Source organism: Olea europaea, chromosome 1 (genome assembly GCF_002742605.1).
Source record: "Olea europaea var. sylvestris chromosome 1, O_europaea_v1, whole genome shotgun sequence".
NCBI lineage: Eukaryota > Viridiplantae > Streptophyta > Magnoliopsida > Lamiales > Oleaceae > Olea > Olea europaea.
Window position 1 is genome coordinate 21,166,243 of NC_036237.1, and position 23,528 is coordinate 21,189,770.

The 23,528-nt window shown below is 30.1% G+C and overlaps 2 protein-coding genes across 5 annotated transcripts; one reads left to right on the top strand and one right to left on the bottom strand.

Annotated features, from left to right (window-relative positions):
• The first annotated feature begins 936 nt into the window (after positions 1–936).
• LOC111405792 (carboxylesterase 1-like) lies at positions 937–2,101 on the top strand. Its single transcript, XM_023034834.1, has one exon. It carries the CDS (start codon positions 1,100–1,102, stop codon positions 2,099–2,101), a length of 1,002 nt encoding a protein of 333 aa, XP_022890602.1. The 5' UTR covers positions 937–1,099.
• A 12,145-nt stretch (positions 2,102–14,246) lies between these two features.
• LOC111397047 (MADS-box protein SOC1-like) lies at positions 14,247–20,934 on the bottom strand. Of its 4 annotated transcripts, none has more exons than XM_023023747.1 (9): positions 20,746–20,934; positions 20,478–20,538; positions 20,098–20,284; positions 17,955–18,036; positions 17,805–17,866; positions 17,444–17,543; positions 17,136–17,177; positions 17,003–17,044; positions 14,247–14,604 (listed from the first exon to the last, which is right to left on the bottom strand). In XM_023023747.1, exons 3-9 carry the CDS (start codon positions 20,277–20,279, stop codon positions 14,479–14,481), a joined length of 636 nt encoding a protein of 211 aa, XP_022879515.1. In that variant the 5' UTR covers positions 20,280–20,284; positions 20,478–20,538; positions 20,746–20,934; the 3' UTR covers positions 14,247–14,478. The 4 variants fall into 4 exon arrangements, with proteins under 4 accessions (XP_022879515.1, XP_022879506.1, XP_022879525.1 ...); XM_023023738.1 differs by having other exon boundaries at positions 20,629–20,934; XM_023023757.1 differs by lacking the exon at positions 17,136–17,177 and having other exon boundaries at positions 20,629–20,934.
• Positions 20,935–23,528: the final 2,594 nt, after the last annotated feature.

Genomic DNA, 23,528 nt, shown 5'->3' on the forward strand with positions numbered 1-23,528 from the left:
TTACTATATGTTCCAACTATATTATCTTCTTCTATATAACCTTCTATGTCAGAACTATATTTTACCTAGTACCTTAGTATATTTTTATAAGTTTCAATAATTTCTAAAATCATAATCTTTTAGGTAATTTTATTTTTTATATATTTTCTTATGATCTCTCTGGCTCTGATACCAACTGTACGGGTGCTACTATGAGCGAACAAAAATCTAATAATCTAATAATCAAAGTATCTAAAATTCTAAAAACTCTTTTATTTTTGCTATGTAAGATCTTAAGATAAAAACTAATTTTTTGTATGCTTGTAAAAATCTATTTTTTATTAGTCTTCTCATAAATTTTTAAGTAATTCTTCAAAGTCTAGTAATGTTTGAGAATTTATAATATCAATATCTGTTATCATATTTATGTCTGTTCTAAAAGGTATATCATATTTTGAGATACTTTTCTTTCTTTTTTCCAACTTATCTATTATATCTTTTACGATTATTGACCTTATAATTCCTTTAGCGAAATTTTCTAATAAGTTTTCTTTAAAACATTTTAATATTTCTTGTGATGCATATAATTGTTCTTGATATCCTCTCTTATCAATTTCTTTTTCAAACTTTATTTCTTTTTTATTTTTAACAACCTTTTTTATATTATATGGTCCTCTCTTATATTTGGGTTTTTCTATTTTATAATTATTCATTAATAATTCTTACAAATTTTTAGAAAAATTACTTGTTAGATTTTTTAAGGACTTAGATAGAAGATTTTTATTATGCAAGGGGTTGTTTTTAATATTTGATTAAGGATATTTTAGGTAGTTCAAAATGTTTAGAAAAGTCGGAGGCTATTTTGGAAAATCCTTCCTTTATTTAGTTCAATTTGATATATTTCCCCTTTCCATCCACCTTTATTGTGTACGAAGTTATCTTTTAAATAACAAGAGAATGCGGCATTTTCTTTATTAATTATTGGCCCCATTTCCACCTCAGCAAGTAATCATTCGATCAACTATTTCGGTCGGTCTAGAATTATTCTTGATCCAATAACTCATTGGTCTTCTGTAAATCCATCATAACTCCTAAATCCTTCCAGCAAATTTTTCTCACTATGGCGTCGCCCGGCAAGAAAATTGAACGTCCAGTAATGGATAATCCTTTCCTCAACATTAAAGTAAACCCGGACGGATCAGTTAAGCGAGATCCTGAAACCCGAAATCCTGCAAATCCGGATCCTAACGTCGCCGGTGCTGTTCTCAGCAAGGACCTACCCCTTGATGCGAACAAGAAAACCTGGCTCCGCCTTTACATTCCCCGGCAAGTGAAAATTCATCCTTCCTCTTCCAGCAAATTGCCTGTAATCATATACTACCATGGGGGAGGATTTGTCTTCTGCAACGCAGATTCTGCCGTTTATGATGTTTTCTGCAAAGGCCTCGTGGAAAAAGTTGGTGTAATGGTGATTTCATTGGATTATCGTTTAGCGCCGGAGCATCGGCTTCCGGCGGCGTATGAGGACGCCATGGACGGACTGTACTGGATTAAAACAGTGAAAGACGAGTGGCTGAGTCAATACGCCGATTTAAGTAACTGTTTCTTGTGTGGAACGAGCGCAGGTGGAAACCTAGCTTACCAAGCAGGATTAATGGCGGCTGCAGCGGGTATGGAGCTCCGACCCTTGAAAATTAACGGGTTAATCCTTCATCACCCGTATTTCAGTGCGACAAAACGAACCGGGTCAGAGGAGAGCCTGAAGAATGACCCACTTCTGCCACTTTATTCTATTGATCAGATGTTTGATTTGTCCTTGCCAGAAGGAGCCGATCATGATCATGAATATTGTAACCCGTTGGTGAATGGAGGGTCAAAGAATATTGATTTGATGAAGTCCATGGGCTGGCGGGTTCTAGTTACGGGTTGTTTTGATGATCCATTAATGGATGCTGGTTTGGAGTGTGCCAATATGTTGGAAGGGAAAGGGATGCAGACAGTGAAGTTCTTTAGTGATGGGTATCATGCCATGGAGGTTTATGATGCATCCATGTCTGGTCCTTTCTACGATGCTATTAAAGATTTCGTACATTGTAGGTCTCACCGGCGTGTATTTAATTGAATTGTGGCCCATGCATAAGAATTTTCAATTGAATTGTGTTGGTCTAAATTAAGAATAATATTTTATTCTAGATAAATAAAATGATGTCTTTATTTCGTCATCGTTGGCTTTGATTATGGTAGCAAGCCTTCCAAGTGTTTTCTTTGCTATTTACATAAAGTATGTGTTCATTGAGGTTTTTATATAGTTCAATAATATTTTTAATAAGAATAATATTATCCAATATCACTGATGTCAAGTATCGATTTAAGTGGTAACTACATAGTATTAAATGATAGGTTAACTAAAAAACTATTGCCCTGTTTTGTGGAGATAAAAATTAAGCCCCCGTTTGGCCCCCATTTTTGGTAATGAAAATGGGGGGAATAGTGTTTTGTTGAAAAGATGAGTGGTTGGAAAGGAATGAAAAATTTTCGTTTTACGTGTAATATTATTTTATGAAAGATTGTGTGGTTGAAAATAGGATAGAGAAATATAGAATGTAATGGAATTTAATTTAATGGGGATCAAACAGGGGCTAAATTTTTAGTAGATTTTGATAAAAGTTTTTGAAATTTGCAATTTAAAAGTTGTGAGATCCATAAAATATGTTGTTAATATTAATTATTTGAGTTTGACTTAGATTAAAATCTGATTTATATCAATATCAAATAAAGGCATAATGTCAAATGTTTCATTTAGCCCCCGTTTGTCATCCTTTAATAAATTAAATTATTTGCTATATTAACATTTTTCGCCACACATTCACCCAATAAAATATTTTTTTACTGTGATATTCCAATTCATTTAATAAATGTAAGTCAAAGTCTAAAAGTTGTGGTCAAATTCATAAAGCCAAAAAAAATTAAATATAAAAATAACTAACTAAAGAAATGAATGAAACTGAAATAAGGATTAAAAATATAAATAATAATAATTAGTGAAGTGAATGGCGGTGGAGGCTTTGAAGATAACACTAAATCATTTCCGTCTCTTCTCATTATTTTTTTCATACACGACCAAAAAAGGGGAGAGGGGGGTGGGGGGGAAGAAAAGGAGAGGAGGAGGAGAAGATGAAGAAGAAAATAAGAAAAGTAATAATAAAAAAAACTTGATGCTTGTAACCCGTTTTGTTTAATTCTAATTCCAGATGTTGTTGCAAGATAAGGTAAGTTAATTAGTAATGTTAATTTAGTAAAATTATTCTCCTGGGCTAATAGTTTGATGGAATTGGAATATAAATATAGAAAAATAGGAAATTGAAGAGAAAATAGGGGAACTAAAGAGTAGTATATGTTGTGTATTCCTTTTGTTAAAAAAAATAGTTAGGAAATGGATTAGTGTAGCCTGCTTATGTACAGCCACCATTTGATTAAATATAATTGTGAGATAATTGAACAAGGTTAGGAGATAGGAATTTGGGCATTATTTTATAGGACCCCCCTCACATGGAGGGGGCCCACGAATATTTGATTACATGTGTATACACCATTGTGTACACACAGCACAACCCTATTTTATATAATGACCGATATCTAAGTGAGCAACCAGGAACGGAAATGAATTATTAAATAGAGAATTGAAAATTCAATAAGTACATAAGTGAAAGGAAGGTTGATTATTGCCTCAGTACTGTCAATTTTATTATCAATTTGTCATAATAATGGGATTGGATTGGCAGATGAATATGCATAATGGATTGAATTGAATTGAGTTTCAGCTCAGATAATTCTATCATTATTCCAGAGGCGATACATATATTAGGACAGCCTACCAACTCAGTTGATTCCAAATATATAGCGTCAACTTATATATTTTCAAATTTCCTACCAACTCAGTTGATTCCACATAAATAGCGTCAACTTATATATTTTCAAATATTGATAAAATTATACTATTATATCATGTGCAATTATGTAAATTTCTTGTACAATTACATGATTATTATGAAAAGATTCTTTCATTATGATATATGTGATATCATAAAAGTTATACATGAATTACTTATGAATTGGAATGAGACATGTGATATTGAAATCGACCAGAAAGTACCCGTGATTTTATATTTCTTTTAGTTTGCAGAGGGGCCTTGACCATATTCCATACTATACTGAAGGTTCTTTGGCCGTGGATGAAGGAGTCTTGACCGTATACATATAGTTCACTGATTGGTCGTATTCTAGAATTGATTATCAGAGGTCTTAAGACCCACTTTCGTTCACTGAGGGGGCCAAAAGCTCGTGGCGAAAGTTCTTAATCAAATGGCAGATTACATATTTCAGTCATATGGTACATTTTTTATGGATTATATGTGGTGTGATAAGATGATATTATAAATTTTAGTTAAGGATTATATAATGACTATGAGAATATATATTTTAGCGTTATGGGGATATCTCACATCCTAACTATTATTATACGTTATTATACTTTAGATTGTTAAATGGTGTAAGCTAGATTTTCGATAAAGATTTATAAATGAAAAAGTAAAACTACTTTCAAACTCATCCACTCATTGAGCTATCAACTCATATAATTTTTCATGATTTTTCCTACAGGTAGCAATTGGTTCTTTAAAGCTAGAGGAGCCTAATAATTTTAAATTAATAATCACACGACATGAGTGTTATGATTCATATTGATGAAGCACAAAATAAATACTTTGCTCCCATCTCATTATATTTTACATAAACATTTGATTTTGGCGCATTTTTAGTAGTAACTCATATTTAGCCTTAATGATAGATTTGACATTTAGTTAGCATCTATCATCGACGTATGTCACGTTTCAAATCTACTATGGCTATTCAGGCGAGTAGTGTCATTTACACACAAACCAATAAAATTTCTTTAAATATTAATTACACATTCTTAAAAAAAATACTATTCAAAATTCTATAATTCTCCCATAATGGGAGACAAACAGGCTCTTAATTAAATTTATCGAGTGTGATAATCTAAACTAATATTCTAATACACTAATTGGCTCCCATTTTTTGGAAATGAATAAAATTGGTGTAATAGTTTTTTTTTTTTTTTTAAATGAGTGGTTGGAAAATAACGAAAAGTTTTGGTTTGCATGTAGTATTATTTTATGGAAGATTGTATGGTTGAAAATAGAAGAAAAAAATAGAATGTAATTTAATGAGATTCAAACATAGGCTAAATAACATTATTTTTTTAGATGGAAAAATTGACGATCTTGGCTAGAAAGCCACCACCTTTTGCCTAACATGACTACATGGAATATTTTTTTTTTTTTTAAATGAGTGGTTGGAAAATAACGAAAAGTTTTGGTTTGCATGTAGTATTATTTTATGGAAGATTGTATGGTTGAAAATAGAAGAGAAAAATATAATGTAATTTAATGAGATTTAAACATAGGCTAAATAACATTATTTTTTCAGATGAAAAATTGACGGTCTTGGCCAGAAAACCACCACCTTTTGCCTAACATGACTACATGGAATATTTTTATTAGGATTGGGCATGGTCCAGTTCGGTTCGATTCTTATGTACTCGAAATTTTTGGATACTTAATAAGTGGAACCGTCAGGTCTAAATTTAATTATGGAACCTATCAGGTCCAGTTCCATTTGGTTAAGTTCGGTTCGGTTCTCAGATTCTGTACTATAATAAATTTTTTTAATATTTATAAAACTACATTAATTTTACTGATGACATGTTCAATCTTAGCTCTTATAAAATAACGTAGTCTAATTTTATGTATCTTTTACGTTTCTCTTTGCTGAATTCTTCATAATTTTGATTGTTTAAATCATAGGAAGATGAAAATAGCGAGCTCACAATAATTAATAAATATGCTGTCGAGCTTCAATTTGATTTCTCCAAAACGGTAAAAATGAAACTATGATAGAATAACATATTTTGGTAAAACTTAGGGTCCCTTTGATTACAAGAATGAAATTTGGGTGGAAAGAAAATGAATTTCAAGGAATTGAATTGCCTAGAACTTATTTTACTGGGAATTGTCAATTAAATGTGTTTTATTGGTATAATTTTTCAACTGAAAATGTTGAAATTTTGGATCTCTTGATATTTTTTTGGCCTTATTTTACATGAAAATTGTCGATTAAAGAGATAAAATTTGTTACAATTGTGAATACATAAAAATTGGAATTCCTCCAAATGGTGGAAAGCTTGGTCACGTGATGGTGAAGCTAAAAAACCAATTGCCTAGAAAAATGTGCCAATCAAAAACTTAAAAAGGTTGAAAGTAAAAAAGTTATTCCATTTTCCATGGAAAATTCAACTAATCAAACAGGGCATTAGTTCAATTTGATTAAGTTGGGCTTGAACTGAAAATTAGAAATAGAAAAATCATATTTTCGGTTTTGAGCTAAATTAACTAGTTAACAAATTTATTTAGAAAAAATAAAATAATTTTGCTGATTTAAAATAAATAAATTAAAAAAAATTAGGAAGATTCGATTCTTATTTGATTATTCGATTTTAGATTTAGAATCGAGAATCAAATCGAACACATCGGTTCTAAATTCAGATATCCGTTCGGATATTTAATTTAAGAAGAACCACTCTATTCGTTTCGAAAGTTTTGCCTAGTACTAATTTTTACATCAAAACAAATGGTTTAACTCCTTTGGCCTAATTAGAATTTGTTCGTTATGGGGTCAAGTTGCCGTTATGGGGCCAAGACATTGACTTGATAGCAATTTCTTTTGTAGTTTTCCGTTATCAACAACTCAACAATTATGGCAGAAATGTGGTAGAGAGGAAGTTTCTATATTATGATGAGCGTGATGGGTTGGAAAATTTATTTGTGTCACATTCACAAGTTAATCAGTAAAATCTTATCTATGAATTATTTTTGTATGTGCCGGCAATGGTTATAATGTATCCATCCACTGGTAGGGAACTTTAAGTTATCAAATTGAGTATTTTATTGGAACCGAATATAAGTTGAATTGGCTCAAAAGTGAAAGGTAAATGGAATGAGGAAACATTAATTAGGAGTATTCCTAACACCCTACATCTCAATTTGTGTCTGGTAAATATGGAATTGTGTTATTCGAATGGAAATTGTAAACAAATTTTTAATCTGAATAATGTTTTATTTATTTATTTATTTATTTGGTAAATTAGAAACGACCAACAAATTTTCAACCTTCAATTAACAGTGAACAAATTTCATTTTAGTGATTTTTGACCTGTTTTTAAGTCAAATCATTTAAAACAATTTGAAAAAGTTTCAAAATTAAACCAAATTATTTCACTAATCAAATATAAGAGAGCAAGTATCCCATTGTTCTCACCACTCAGCTAGTTTGTTAAAATTAATTGTTAATTTTAACGTAGACATTTATCAACTTTTATAGTTAAACTAGATATGGGCTCATCACGTGACAAAGTCCAATTTGGTGCCCTGTGTCACACAAGTATCATCTTGGGAAAAATTCATGTAAAAGGTGTATTGTTTATACCAAATCAGGTACCATGTTTAAAAATTCAAAATTCAGGTTTTCATAAAATTAATTGAAAATATTTATTAATTAAATATAATAAAATCACGATTACACGATTAATGGTCACAGATTCATAATTATTGGTCACAAATTTACTTATTGGTCACATATCATCGAATTAATTGGTTACAGATTATTTCGAGGTCACAGATAAAAAAATTTACAAGCCACAAATTATTTCATTGGTTACAGATCAAACAAATTACAAGTTACAGGGTCACATATGTTCAAATTTATTGGTCATATATTCTAAATAGTTGGTCACATGCACCAAATACCTCCACCACCAATCCCAATCCAACACCAATCTTGATCACAAATCACCACCTCGCAATTGTCACTTGCACCACACCATCGACTGCACAGTATCATTCTACAACCTTCAACAATTGTAACCACAACATCGGCATACACCACTTAACAAAATTGTTAGTCACCATAAGCCCACTAGCACTACCACAATGTCACCAACACAGAAATTGCCGAAGCCACAGCTAACACCACCACCCCACCACCGCCTGAACGATTACCACCGTCACAACCACAGTCGACACAACACAACACAAACTTACCCCACCACCACAGGGAAATACCTACAACCGACACCACAGAAAAATACCCACAGTTGACACCACCTCACAACCATCGCTAACACCATCACCACCACACCGCCACCACCAAATTGTCACTAACAGGAGCAAAACACAAATCAACGATGGTCTTGGAGCATTTTACTCTTTTTTCCCTTTAGCCAGACAAAACTCGAAGTCGCAGTGATGATCTAAAAACGGTGATCTCAGATCTGTGAATTGTACAGGGACAGTGAAGAGCGTCGTTGCGGTAATCGAAGGTCAACAGCATCTTTGCACCACCACCACCTTCTGCACGGCACTACTTAAAGTGTCAATCGATCGATTAGGAGAGAGAGGAGAAGTCGGCGTGGAAAGAGTGAGGGAAGAGAGACGGGATTGAAAATTGAAAATGGGAGAAATTATTAGGGTTTTTAATTGAATTGGGGATTAATTATATATAGTACCTGAGTTTTGTATAAGTAAACTTCATCCCTGAATTTTGAATTTGAAAGTTTAAGTACCTGATTTTATGTAATTTTCCCTATCATCTTTCAATCATCTTGCTTGTATCTTACTTAGGGGTCTGTTGGAAATTAAAATCAAACTTTTAATCTAAGTTAAAAAGTTAACAATTAATTTTAACTATATATTTCAAGGGATTCACAATTTTTTAACTACACGTTTCATCAACTTTAATTAAAATTTATTAAAAATTGATTTTAATCCCCACCAAACAAGGTCTAAACTTCTTTCAAAATACTGACTCCTTCGATTGCGATTTAAGATTGGTGTTATCAATTGATAGGAGTATTGTAAATGCTTATTCTTGCTTTTATATTTTTCTACCTAATTTATTTAAATTATGTTAATTGTAAAAAGAAAACCTGAACTTGGGAGCATTTGGCATGATGAAAGTTGAGTTGGAACTTAATTTAAGTTGATTCGAAATAATTGAAGAACAACCTGATTGTACGCCATCAATATGAAGCCTTAAGAGAGTGTTCGGAGGAATTTCACAACTTCAAGATAGGGATGATTTTGTTTCCTATTTTGATTCAACTTTTACGTGGAAAAAAAATTAGGGCACGAGTTTGGACCTAATGTTGGGACTGCAAGTACAATCTTTAATCATATATATTAACAATTAATTTTAACTATATATTTCAAGGGATTCACAATTTTTTAACTACACGTTTCATCAACTTTAATTAAAATTTATTAAAAATTGATTTTAATCCCCACCAAACAAGGTCTAAACTTCTTTCAAAATACTGACTCCTTCGATTGCGATTTAAGATTGGTGTTATCAATTGATAGGAGTATTGTAAATGCTTATTCTTGCTTTTATATTTTTCTACCTAATTTATTTAAATTATGTTAATTGTAAAAAGAAAACCTGAACTTGGGAGCATTTGGCATGATGAAAGTTGAGTTGGAACTTAATTTAAGTTGATTCGAAATAATTGAAGAACAACCTGATTGTACGCCATCAATATGAAGCCTTAAGAGAGTGTTCGGAGGAATTTTACAACTTCAAGATAGGGATGATTTTGTTTCCTATTTTGATTCAACTTTTACGTGGAAAAAAAATTAGGGCACGAGTTTGGACCTAATGTTGGGACTGCAAGTACAATCTTTAATCATATATATATATATACACACACACTGGGGGAAGCCTAGAAGAAGCTTTTGGATATCACATACATATTCGTTACAAATTTTACAAAAGATTTTGATATAATGTACATACATCAATTTATATAATTACTTGGAGACTGAAAATGAATAATAAGATTTCAAGAAGATTGATAAAGATTCATTACAATTTATAGATTCAATTTGTATTTATATAATCATTTGATGCTCGACTAATTATATATATGCTAAGATTACATTGAATCCTATAATATAAAGTTTTGGTATTGTCATACATTAAGTTAAAAAAATAAAAAAAATAAAAAAAGTCAAACAAAAAAATTATATATAGTATAAAGAGGCGGTGGAATTGGCCCAATACCAAAGTAATAATATATAACACACACACACAAGACACAAAAAAAGAACGGTATATAGAAGAAGAAGAAAAGAGAAAAAGGGAAAGGAAAAAGAGGGAGAAAAAAAGGGAAAAGAGGAAGAAAAAGAGGGGAAAAAGGGGGAAAACTCAATGTGTTAGGAATTAAGTGTGTTATACTATTAGGCTTGAATTTCTCAATTTTGGAAGATAAGTGAAAGTTACTTATTGAAAGGATATGTTTGATTTTATAGTTGTTAAGTTGTTAGATTAAATTCAATTTTATTGAAAGGGTTAAGTATAATAAACTATGAAATTGAGTAAAATGAAAGAAAAATTAGTTTTACTAATCAAAGAGACTTTAGAAATCGTTTAAACGTGAAATATTTATATTTGGGTACCGCCTATTTAATTATTGAAATTACTTAAATTAGTTAATTGTTGATTTAAAAATTATATTATATTTCAAGTGGCGATACGGATATCGGGACAGCGTACCAATCAAATTGATTTTGGCGTACATAGTTCTGTGAGTGGAAAAATATAAATATTTTTAAAGTATTTATAAATTAAGTATATTGTTAAAGTATGTGCAATTATGTGTTCGAATTATATGATTATTATGGAAATATTTTTTATTATGATACATGTGGATTTTAAAGATTGTATACGGTACATTGTGAATTGGAATATGAGGTATGATTTTGAGATCGACTAGAAAAATACCCGTGATGATATATTTCTTCTAGTTCACTGAGAGACATTGGCCCTGTTCTATACTATACTGAGGAGTTTTGGATCGGGGATGAAAGGGTCTCAACCGTGTATATATAGTTCACTGAGGGGGCTTAACCGTATTCTAGAATTGATTATGAGAGGTTTTTAAGACCAACTTTCGTTCACGGAGGGGCCAAAGGCCCGTAGCGAAAGTTCTTAGCTCGAGGGGCGGATTATATATTTCAGTCAGAGTGTACATTTTTGGTAGATTTTCAGTACGTTTGATGTGATGAAACTATAGCATGGTTATCAACTGATGTCTATATCATGATTTTAAGATAATATTTTATGACCTTATGTGAATATTTCACTTTTTGGCTATACTTACATGATGTTATCTTGCGAGTTATCAATGATATGAATTTCATTTTCAATAAAAATGTATAAATAAAAAAGTATATTTATTTTGAACTTCTCCACTCACTGAGCTATCAACTCATATATTTTTCCACGTTTTTCCTTATTAGGCAGCAATTGAGAAACTGTGCATCTTTTGGAGTTGAGCCTTGATTTTGGAGTTAGAGCCACACGACAGAGTTTGTTAGTAAGACTCACTTCATAGAACATGTAGTCAGTGTTTTGAGACGCATGTTCTTGTCTAGATGTAATTTTCCATCACTTGTAGATAGTTATGGAGCTCATTATATATTTTGTATACATATGTATATTTCATTTTATTTCTTGGTAAATATTGATGTTTCGGCTTATCTTTATTGTGCTGTGCTATAATTTGGGATTTGTGTGAAATTGATCACAGGTTGATTAGTCTTATTTACAGGGGAGATAATGCCGAAATTCTGTTAGAAAAATGATAAATAAAAAGTTATTGTATTTGTAGTAGCCTTGATGGTGGGTCCAACTTTTAGTTGATATCTATCATCGGCGCATGCCACGTCCTGATCTAGTGGTGTTACACGGGATGGGGTGTGTCAGGTATTAAATTCAGATTTTGACTAAAATGTCTGCTTAATTTTAATAATTGTTAGGATTTTATTGCTTTTTAATCACTTGACCAACAATTGATTAGATTTTTTAATTTATGTTTCATTCAAAGGAAGTAATAGAAATTATATCATGTGATAACAATCATTGTAACTTTTGATAGTAGATTGAAATATATTGTTATGCTTCTCATGATCTTATATGAATGTTCTTGTGAATTAATGCATATATATATATAATTCTACTCTAGAGATATTATTGAATATAATATTGTTGGTCCAAGGAATAACCAAGAACTCAAAATAAAAGTAAACTAAAAACGAGAACACCAAGATTTTTGGTCACAAAGGGCTGGATATTTAGCCAATTAAGGCCTGTGTGGAAATAAATTTTTTTTCCCACCGACTTGGATCAATTTTGGGTAGCACTGATTACGAGGGATTGAAAAAATCAATGCTTGCTAATTTTTTTAACACAAGTTTTGGATGGTTTTAAAATCACCAAAATCTGATGTAATTTTAACCAGTTCTCTCAATACACAAAATTGATGGATAACTTAAAATTTTAAGTAAATGTTTAAATTTATTTAACTTTTTAATTTAAATATTAACTTATATGGAAAAATTGTACCTCTAAGTAAAATATCACTTATGGGTAAAAAAAAAAAAATTATATAAGAAACTATAAATTGAAAATTTCACTAATAAACATATATGTAATTTTATTCTCTTAAAAAACTTTCAGAATCGATGGATAAACTTCAAAACATAGGTTGGGCTGTTATAAAAATCGCTGTTAAAACCATTCAAAATCGATCCGTTCATAAACTCTCAAATTCGAAATTTTAAAAAAGGCTCATAACTAATACTCCAAAGCGCCCAAGCAAGCCCTTAATCAACAAACCATTGGGCTTCATTTTAATAAGTGGCCCAATTATTAAGCAATGGAGGCCCAATGAATAGGAACATTGACTTTCAAGTCTAAATAATTATTTTCAATTAATAAAATTGATATTAAAATAAATGCGTAAAGGGCATTTGAGATCCTAGTTCTTTCCATTAACTGAATTTCATAACCGTTTCTCAATCAATTAGTTAGTTAGCTTAATAATTAAAATAGTTATTGGTTAATTGAGCAAATAGTGAATCTCATGATAACTCTATCATTTTATTAAAGTTAGCGTCAACATTAAACTAATCAGGTACTTTATTCTCGTGTGATCAATGCTTAAACTTACATAACTTTATCATTTGTCATAATACCATCTACTTGAAAAAATTTAGTCCACACCAATCGAACCATCATCTTGCAAGGACATAATAATTGACTGTTAGTAGTGTGATTCACAATCTAATATTTTCTTTCCTTTTACTCGTTCCCTTTCATTCCTTGTATAGTTGTTTTAATGAAATATTATAGTATTGTTACCAATCGACTGAAACATCTAATGTGTATATATTCCATAATATCTTAAAGAAAGTGCTTAAGCATTTTCAAATATTTATGTGTTGCATTTTATTCTCTTGAACTTGTAACCTCAATTTTGTGTTACATGTGAATTTTATGAATAAATATCTTACAACTCATATATCATATACCTTTAATTTTGCCTTGGAATAGATAAGGAAAATCTTACTTCTTGTGACTACAAGCTCGTATACATTTTTCATGGTCCATCTGTAATCCGATTAAAGGAAGAAAATTATAATAAACCAATAACCAGAAGACTACAATAAGGCCCCGTTTGATTTCGAAGGAGGAAAAGGTAAAGGAATTCCACCTAAGTTGGAAAATAAAAAACCACCATACTCATAAGAATTCGTTTTCCATGAAATTGGCCAAAAACGTGCTTTAAATGGTTGTACATAAGAATTCGAATTCCATTTTCACATGCGAATCAAAAAGTCAAAGTGAAAATTATTTTCCTTGGATGTGACATTTTCCATGGAAAATGTTGCAATCAAACTTGCCTAAGAGATTAAACCCTTAAACCAACTACACGAACAAAATTTAGCAGAATTGATGTCGCGTCTTGGTCTCAAGGCAAAGCTTCCTGCAGGAGATTTATTGTGATTCATGCTAATAAAAAAGTTACTTTTTACTTACCACTGCACAGTCTTACAAAGAAGAAGATATGAATACAAGATTAATCTCATATCCCTTAGTCTCTTCTCTCGAAAAGCAAGCACCACTTAAAATTTCTTCACATATGCACAAATATTTGGACGGAATATTACAAAGGTACCTAATATTTTCTTAACCTAAAATACAAATATTGATATGCAAATAAAAGGGATTAATTTTAGCCCCTTTTTGGTAGAGATTCTAAGTCAAAGTCAACGATTAAATTTAGCCACATATTCATAAAATTCACAACTTCACTGTCATACATTTTATTAACTTATATTAAAATATACTAAATATCTGATTTCATCTCCACCAAACAGAGGCTTAATGTCTAATTGAGTTTCACAAAATCCAACAAACATACATCTTTATTATATTATATACTGCAAACCATTATTTTGGATAAATTATATATATCTTGCTTATTGTGAAGAGCTATAGATGTATGTAATTTAACAAAGATTGTCAACAGCCATTCTGTACTGGATGCAGGCCAATGAACAATTCTGTCACCACCTCAGGGCTTGTGCTTCGGTGGCAACTACCATTTTCATGCTGTTTTTCTGGTACGTTTTCTGGCTTCAATCCACACTGCAAATATCATATTATTTTAGCAGTTTTATAGAGACAGTCAATGGAATACTTGTATAAAGATAATGTGTAAAACAAAGGTCATGCTAAAATTTGAATGACAACAGAATAAATGAATCTATATGACATACTTGCAATGCCGAGTTGAGGCTATTAACATTATTAAAAAGAGATGCATGCCAATTACATATAGTATTTACATACAAGTCTCGTCATAAATTCACAGCTTGAATGTTGAAGTCATTCGAATTTTTTGAAATAATTGTCTGCATGGTTCTATGCCAAACATGAAATTGAACGACATATAATCATCCCGAAAATAAATAAATAATATATATATTTGTGTGTGTATGTCCAAGTGTATCATGAGATAACCATACAATAAATACTTAAAATTGTTTTAACTACGTCATCTCAAAGCATAAACTTAGCCCTTGTTTGAGCCCCATTCTTTTGAAAAAATACATTTTTCAACAGTATTTTGACATCATTTTAACCACACATTTTTCAATAAGATAATATTACATGTAAATCCAAAATTTTTATTAATTTTTTAACCACACATTTCTCATCAATACACTATTCAAAAATTCATTCTTCCCAAAAAAATGGGACTCAAACAAGGGCTTAAAGAGAGATGAAAAATTTATTCATTTATATTCATTTTCAACACGTCCCATTAGGCTTATAAATACAAGGCTAGAGGACTAATTCGTCTTGACATCTTGTTAAATCACCTAATTTAAGGGGAAAAATCTACTTATAATTAGTAAAGAAGTTAATTTGAAATAAATAAATAAAATCTATTCAATAAAGTTAAAAATAAGCAAGTTACTTTATTTTGACACTAAGATGAGATTACTTTCAAAATAATTAACTTCTTTTACTCAAAAAGTAATAAAAGAGCAACAGAGCCAAGCATATTTGGATATAAAACATTACTTATTTAACCTCCATTTTGGAAGAATTTATAAACGGTTTAATCTATAGATATAAATAAATAAAAAGAATTAGTTTGTGTCTATATATATATATATATATTTGTGTGTGTATGTCCAAGTGTATCATGAGATAACCATACAATAAATACTTAAAATTGTTTTAACTACGTCATCTCAAAGCATAAACTTAGCCCTTGTTTGAGCACCATTCTTTTGAAAAAATACATTTTTCAACAGTATTTTGACATCATTTTAACCACACATTTTTCAATAAAATAATATTACATGTAAATCCAAAATTTTTCTTAATTTTTTAACCACACATTTCTCATCAATACACTATTCAAAAATTTATTCTTCCCAAAAAAATGGGACTCAAACAAGGGCTTAAAGAGAGATGAAAAATTTATTCATTTATATTCATTTTCAACACGTCCCATTAGGCTTATAAATACAAGGCTAGAGGACTAATTCGTCTTGACATCTTGTTAAATCACCTAATTTAAGGGGAAAAAATCTACTTATAATTAGTAAAGAAGTTAATTTGAAATAAATAAATAAAATCTATTCAATAAAGTTAAAAATAAGCAAGTTACTTTATTTTGACACTAAGATGAGATTACTTTCAAAATAATTAACTTCTTTTACTCAAAAAGTAACAAAAGAGCAATATAGCCAAGCATATTTGGATATAAAACATTACTTATTTAACCTCCATTTTGGAAGAATTTATAAACGGTTTAATCTATAGATATAAATAAATAAAAACAATTAGTTTGTGTGTACAGACTAATTGTTCACAAAACAAGTCCAGAATACTCATAAGTAAAAAAATAAATAAATAAATAAATAAAATAAAATCAATTCACCCACCCCTTATTGTGAATATTCTGAAGAACCCTCCCTATACACCAAGCATTCTTCTGATAAAAATGAGTTATGAATGAATTGATACAACTTGTAGGTCTATTGAAATGTATGATTGAAAATGAAGTTTTTATAAATTTACAAGCTTGCTTATAAGATTAGGCCTTACATTCTGACACAAACTAGTCACCTTTAAATCAATATGCATCAACTTATCACAGGCAATACCATTCTCTTGGTATCCAATACAATTGCATCACATAAAGGACGAACTTATCATGCAATGATAATAATGCCCAATTCTTGAAAATCTAAATATCAACTCAAGTTGAATATAATATATGAATACTTGCTACTTTAAAATCAGTATACCTAACAAATAAAGTGAGCAAACACAAAAGAAACCTTGAACTCAGTATTCAAATCCAAGAGCAGAATAAGTTTTAAAGATGTAGAATCATGATATTCCAGTTGACATATATAGTAAATCAATTTAAGAATAATAATTTAATTTTTTATTGTACGAAATGCATAAGTAAAAGTTCCTTAATGTTAAATATCCAGAAAAACAGTGGTAATTGAGAATTCACCTTTTCACATAATTTTGCATTTTCTTCTAGCATAAACTTCTCCTGAATATGTGAAAAAGTCCAGTTACTATTAATTATAGAGAGTAAAACAATTAGATGGACCAGTTCATGCATCAGAATTTTATGCTAATACCTTTGCTTTTAATTTTTCTATTTCTTCTTTGAATAATTGAGCCTGCAAAATGGCACAGAGGTTAATTTCTTGTTTAATTTTAAGAAAATGATTCCTTTTTTTAAATCAAAATTTGTGGTCACGTTCCCCTTGAAACTTCTTTTTCTGTGCACTACTTTTGTACTTTCCTTTCAGTATAAATAAATTGGTAGGAGTCACTCATGGATTTTTCTTGAAACAACAAAAAAAATTAATAATAATAATAAAATAAAAATAAATTGAAGTTGAAAAGATATGTATATAAGGGACGATTTCTTTATGTATAACACCTTTCTAGCTCTGATGATTTTTAGGCTTTTTTCCAGCTGGCTGTCAATCTCATGTAGTTCCTGTAATGAACATGTTTCCAAATTTTGTCCTAAAAGCTTCCTATAACAACCAAAATTCAATCTGTAAGTGAGAGCAAGAAATTTCACAAAATCCCTAAAAGAGAGTGTTCAGCAAAGCCTAAAAACCCATTTTGTACTAAAAGTAAAATTCTTTAATCTTACAGAAAAACCAAGCATATTAGAAAATTACTAACATGTTTGACTGAGCTTAAAAGTTGATTTTATGTATTTATAATTTTTTTTAGGCTTGGCCATACTAGCTCAAAGTTGGGAAAGAAAAGCAGGAAAACTGAGACGAAACTGTTTGGAATTTTCAAGGAGCTCTATCTTCTGTGCCAAGGTTGCTGTATCCTCCTCACAATGCTGCTTAGAAAATCAGTGAAAATCATGAAAATGGCCATTAGGAAGCAATAAAGATGGAATTAATTCAAGAAAATGGATGGAATCTCACCTGCATTTGTCCTTCAACTTCAGTACTAATGTTCTGCTTTCTTCTTGCATGTTCCAGGTATCTCTTTATAGTCTTTTGCATGCTGAATATCCATTACACAACAAGTAATAATTATGTTTTACATAAATAGGATTATACACAACCTTAACGTTCTGAATTACATATGTTACATTTTAATCAGTACAGGAAAGATGCTAATTATTCTCTCCTTTTGTTTTTTTAACATAGCAACAGATACAGCAAAAAGATACAGTATTTATTTGAAAAGTTATTTAACATAGACACATTAGATATTTTGGGAATTTTTCTCTTAGGAAACAGCCTTTAAGGGCACGAATTTCATTAATACTCAACCTCCAAAAGCATTAATGGAGGATGAAGAAGAGAAGGTTTTTTCTTGAAAATCCATGAACTTAGGGATAGAGAGACTTCGTCTACATGAAACTGATTTGTCTTCTATGAGATTGAATTCACAAGTCTCTATTAAATGATGAAAGTGTTGTCAAGGAATCAAAGTAGGTGATTTGTGCTTGACGATATTATTTAACACAATCTCAAGGCACGATAAAGATGCTTGGACAAATGAGAAATTGAGTAGCTACGAATAAGAATAAAAGAGAGATTCAAGATTATATAAACTATAAAAGCATTAAGCTCATTAATCATATTATGAATCGATGAACGATTGATATTGAGCATAAAATAAAGTAGTATTAGAAAGTCTCACTAGCAAAATAAGGCTTACTGTGAGTCTCGATAATCAATTAAGTATTAAATGAAAATCGATAAAAAAGCGTATAGAAAAAAAAGCAAGACTTATCACATATCAAGTTGTGCCAAAAGTAAATATTTAGATAGTTAGGATCTTATACAAGTAACAAACATCATGTTGAACAACTCAAAGTCTCTACATCGATTCTATGTTATCAGAAGATACCTTACATAGATGCTTGTATGAATTTGATGGTCACACTAAATGGATCCAATTAGAAATAAACCAACAAGCAAAGGAGACATCAGTGAAAGATAAAGAGAGAGAACTTTTGGTTTCTTACACAATATCCCTCTACTTGGTTTAGCTAAAAAATTGATAGAAATTTAAGTCCAAGTAAAAAATTTCATTTTAACCACACATTTAACGGATTTACAACTTTTTAGCCATACATTTCAACAAGTTTTGTCAAAATCTATAAAAATCTAATTTTAACAAAATCAAACAAAAGCTATTATCTTGTAATACATTTAAAAATCTTCTCAATTCATATAATATATTCTCTATATACCTTTGCATCATACCCTCCTTCAAATTAAAAATATCATAGCTAGCTTCATAGTGAGGTGACATGAAAGAAAAAAAACTAATTTCTACCCACAAAATCAAATTATATGGTAGAACAAAGTGAGACGTGACATTTACACAATTCATCAACTTCTATATAAATTTACAGAAAAATCAAACATCGGCTTAATTTAAGTAGGTAGAATACATTAATGTGTGTTTATGTATTGTTGTCCACAGAATAAGTACACTGACTATGATTTTGATAGTTATTAAGATCCACTTCATGAGAATTTCAGTGTTTGCCTATAGAAATACTTAACACAATTTAAGAAATACTCAACACAACATAGAAATGTTGATAAGGAGTATGCTACGCTACATTTACAAATATCCTAGATATGATTTCGTCTCGCTTTTATTAGTGGTCGATTGTGTTTGAAGTGATGGTGGGCATACAAACAAATCAACCCCTCACACTCAAAAGAACACTAAAAGACAAAAATGTTTACTCTTTGGAAAAGATGTGTTCTTTCTCTATTGTTAATAAAATTGTTTCTCTTACAATTTGCTTGACACTTACAGTTGCTTCTTGCAATTGTGTCGCTTTCTATTGTAGGGTATTTCATAAAAATCTAACTGCAAATTAAGTACAAATGGAGATGCAAAATATGAGCTACAAAATCCATCAATAATCTTACATAATTCTCTACCCATTGTGGAAGTACTCTTAAATTAATAAAATAGTACTAGAAATCTCTGAAAGTACACAAAGGACAATATAAAATATAGAAATTAAAGAACAAAGTGAAAATCAAAATAAATAAGAAAAAATTACTCGCAAATTTCATAATAAAAACTTACTTGGAGCTTGAAAATTCATAAAGTTTTCCTTTCTGGGAGAAAATGATCAAAGCCACTTCAGCATCACAAAGTACTGATAGCTCATAAGCCTTCTTCAATAGCCCATTTCTGCGCTTTGAAAATGTTACCTGTCTGCTGGTTGTATTTTCAATAAGCTTCATTTCTACCTTTCCTCTCACCATTTTTTCTACATATAGAATCACCAAACTTTTAATTAATTACATTACAAACGAAACCCTAAATAAATTAAGAGTGGAAATCTCAGAAGAAAATTAGTTAAAATCCCAAATAGGAAGTTTAAAACTTAAAACAAATTTAGGATCAAACTTTTGTCCGAATTCATTATCGAAAAAGGATCTGACAGAGAAAATTTTACTTACCAAGAAAGGGTTTGAGTTGAAATTTATATTAACCAGGCCACAGGCAGCACCCTTCAAAACCCTAATAAATTTTCGTAGCAAAAAATATAAAATGAAAATCAGACTACTGCACAATTTGAACAAGAAAATCTAAAAATCCCAGTAAATTTACCCCAGTTCGGAGAATTTAATGAAACAAAAATGCAAAGATTGTGCACTCTAAAACAACCCCAGAAACATCTGCACCTACGATAAAAGGCAAAGATAGTACAGTCTGAGGAATAAGAACCTAAATAAAATTCTTTAAGTGTTTTCAATAATTCCCAAAAAGTAAAAAGCCCAGAAATGTATTAGACATGAAGGATCTCTCTTCTTCGATGCAACTATTTCTTTACTTTGAGACCACAGAACCTAACGTTTCCTTATTCATCATAATATCTGTTATTCTCTCTGCCTTTTTTGGTCAACTCTTAAGTCTTAACCACAAAAAAGGCAAGGCACAAAAATGGTTAACTCAAAAAATAAAAAGACCCCAAGAAAACAGCAAATTTTCTATATGTTTGATACTGATTTTTTCCTCCAAAAAATTAATTTTTTGATCGTTATTTCACCATTTCAATCGTTATATTTTACTTTTTCTCTCACTGATGAACCCCACTTTTCTCACTCCCAAACAAGCTCTATAATTTTTATTGTCTTTTTAGTAAGAAAAAGTAAAACTGGGGATTATTTCTGTTATGGAAATACTTTTAAGTCCATTAAGACACTTTGAAAATAACAGTTTTTCGCGAAAGGGTAATTTTAATAATATTTTAGGTAGAAAAATTATGGGGTCTAATATCTTATGTCAACATCATCGTACAAATGACATGACGTGTCGACCACTAATATTCTGACAGCATACAGTTGATTGTTTTCGAAAGTTAGTCACCTAGACCAAAGGAAATAGAGCTCATAACGTGGCTTGCATTGGTTGGCTATTCGAGGAACAGATTTTTTAAAGCTTAATTAAAGGCTGTCTAAGGGACAATTGCATTGTTGATTCTCAACTTGAAAGTACTTATAAGCAGTCACACTAGGTTTAAGTCCAAAATCTATCAAAATATATTAGTACATATGAAATTTGTAAATAAAATAAAAGTTAATTAACTTATAAGTAATTATAAATTCGATTATGCTACGCATACATAATGATTTACATAATAATTTATATGTGTGTGAGGTAATGAGATATAATTGGATTAGAATTTTTTCAACTAAATTGGAAAAAATAATCACCATTCTCTTTTTGACATATCATCTATATGTAAATCATTATATAAATTATATACAAATAACATTCTTATAAAACGAGTTATTTTGAATCCATTTTGTTAACTGCCAACAATTAGCATTTTAACTCCCCACTAACCATTTTTATTTCCCAACAACCGTTGATGCGGACCCACTTTCATATGGATAATGATAGAGCATCTAGGATTAATAGTTATAGGAATAAACGGATTAATGAGAAAAAATCTAGGATGTAAAGTATTAGTTACTATATATGATGAGAGAATAAATAATATAGATAAAAGTATGATTGCTACTACAGAAGTAGATATGAACAATAATAATGGTATAATTTATTGTAATCCAGATTTTTTATTAACTATTAAAGACTTTTCAGATAAAATTAAAATAGGAATTCAAACAAAAGGATATGAAGAGGTAGAAAGTGGAGATAATTTATTAATTAGCATAGGATTTTTAGGAAGATGTTCAAATAACTCCCAGACAAAATATAAAATATACATAGATAAAGTAGTAAATTTAATGAGTAGTAAAGGAATTAACATGGTTAAACCAAGAGAATATTCATCAGAACAATTAGCAGGATTAGAACTCTAAATATTTCTAAGATTTCAATTAAATCTTTACTCCAAGTTCCAACTATATTATCTTCCTCAAAATAACCACAAATATCTATACTATATTTTACTTGGTAGGTCAATCTATTGTCTCTTATACCTATAAGTTCTAATATCATATGCTTTTTCTGATCCCAGTAACTACGTGGATCATGTGCTGTAATATTTAGAATTTGTGCTTTATGATATGATTGAAACTCTATTTTCTTTTCTAAGGGTCTTTCACTTCCTCTTGCTATATATTTTCCTTCTGTATTATTATATAAAGGATAAGCTCCTCTTGGAGGGAATCCTCCACTATAAATCATTGCTTCATGTTTAACTGTTCTATCAAAAGGAGTATCACTAAAGGTTCTATATGTATTTGAGTCTTCCATAAGTTCTTTAATATAACTAAAATCTGAATTTTCTGAATCATTATTTTCTTTAATAATTCCTATTCTTATGTTTTGTTCTTGATCATAATATAAGTATTCAGATTCTTTAATTGTCTTATTAATATACATTTGATCTTCTAATTCTAATAGTTCTTTATTATCTAGTTATTCCATGTATATCTTTATAAGTTAATGCTTCCTGTGGTGCTATAATTGTTTCTTGATTTTCTAAAAATTTATCCATATCCCATTTTAATCCTGCTAATTGTTCTGATGAATATTCTCTTGGTTTAACCATGTTAATTACTTTACTACTCATTAAATTTACTACTTTATCTATGTATATTTTATATTTTGTCTGGGAGTTATTTGAACATCTTCCGTTGGATAATGGACTTTTAAATCCAAAATCTCTTTTTCTAATTGGGCTACTTTCTTTTGGAGTTGGGTTCTTTCTAGAGAAAGGTTCTGGTTGGCTTCATTGATAACTTTGTAATTTCTCTGCATACATTCACAATGTTGGCAGAAAATATTCTAGTCTTTGCTTGGAGAAAAATCTAACGGAGGGTCTGAGTAATTTTTCAAAGAAGGGATAGATAAAAATTTATTCCTATCTGTTGTCTTGCAACATCTAATGCTTCTCGAAAATTTGTAAAACCTTTGTAAAGAAGATCTGGAAAATTTTTAATGCAATCTAGTTACCTTTTCTTTTCCTGTGTCTCTGAAACTTAATTTCTCGAAAGTATTTGTTAAAGATTTTCAGTCTTTTTCTACACTTGATGTAG